The 283-nt window shown below is 71.4% G+C and overlaps 1 protein-coding gene across 1 annotated transcript in view; it reads left to right on the forward strand.

Moving 5' to 3' along the window:
• The window catches only part of SLC4A2 (solute carrier family 4 member 2), a 13,194-nt gene that overhangs the window by 5,902 nt on the left and 7,009 nt on the right, over positions 1–283 (forward strand). Inside the window, exon 6 of the mRNA XM_025193521.1 lies at positions 69–249. Coding sequence (XP_025049306.1) covers positions 69–249 — 181 coding nt within the window. The remainder of the gene's footprint in view (positions 1–68; positions 250–283) is intronic.

Genomic DNA, 283 nt, shown 5'->3' on the forward strand with positions numbered 1-283 from the left:
GGGCCGGACGGGCGATCCTGGGGGCCCCTCCTGGGGTCCCGCTCACCCGCGCCCCGACCTGGCCGCAGGTGTTCGTGGAGCTGAACGAGCTGATGGTGGACAAGAACCAGGAGATGCAGTGGAAGGAGACGGCGCGCTGGATCAAGTTCGAGGAGGACGTGGAGGAGGAGACGGACCGCTGGGGCAAGCCCCACGTGGCCTCGCTGAGCTTCCGCAGCCTCCTGGAGCTGCGCAAGACGCTGGCGCACGGTAGGGGGGGGCCGTGGCCTGCCCGAGGGGGGGG

This window comes from Alligator sinensis, unplaced genomic scaffold, assembly GCF_000455745.1.
Source record: "Alligator sinensis unplaced genomic scaffold, ASM45574v1 scaffold1660_1, whole genome shotgun sequence".
Classification (NCBI taxonomy): domain Eukaryota; kingdom Metazoa; phylum Chordata; order Crocodylia; family Alligatoridae; genus Alligator; species Alligator sinensis.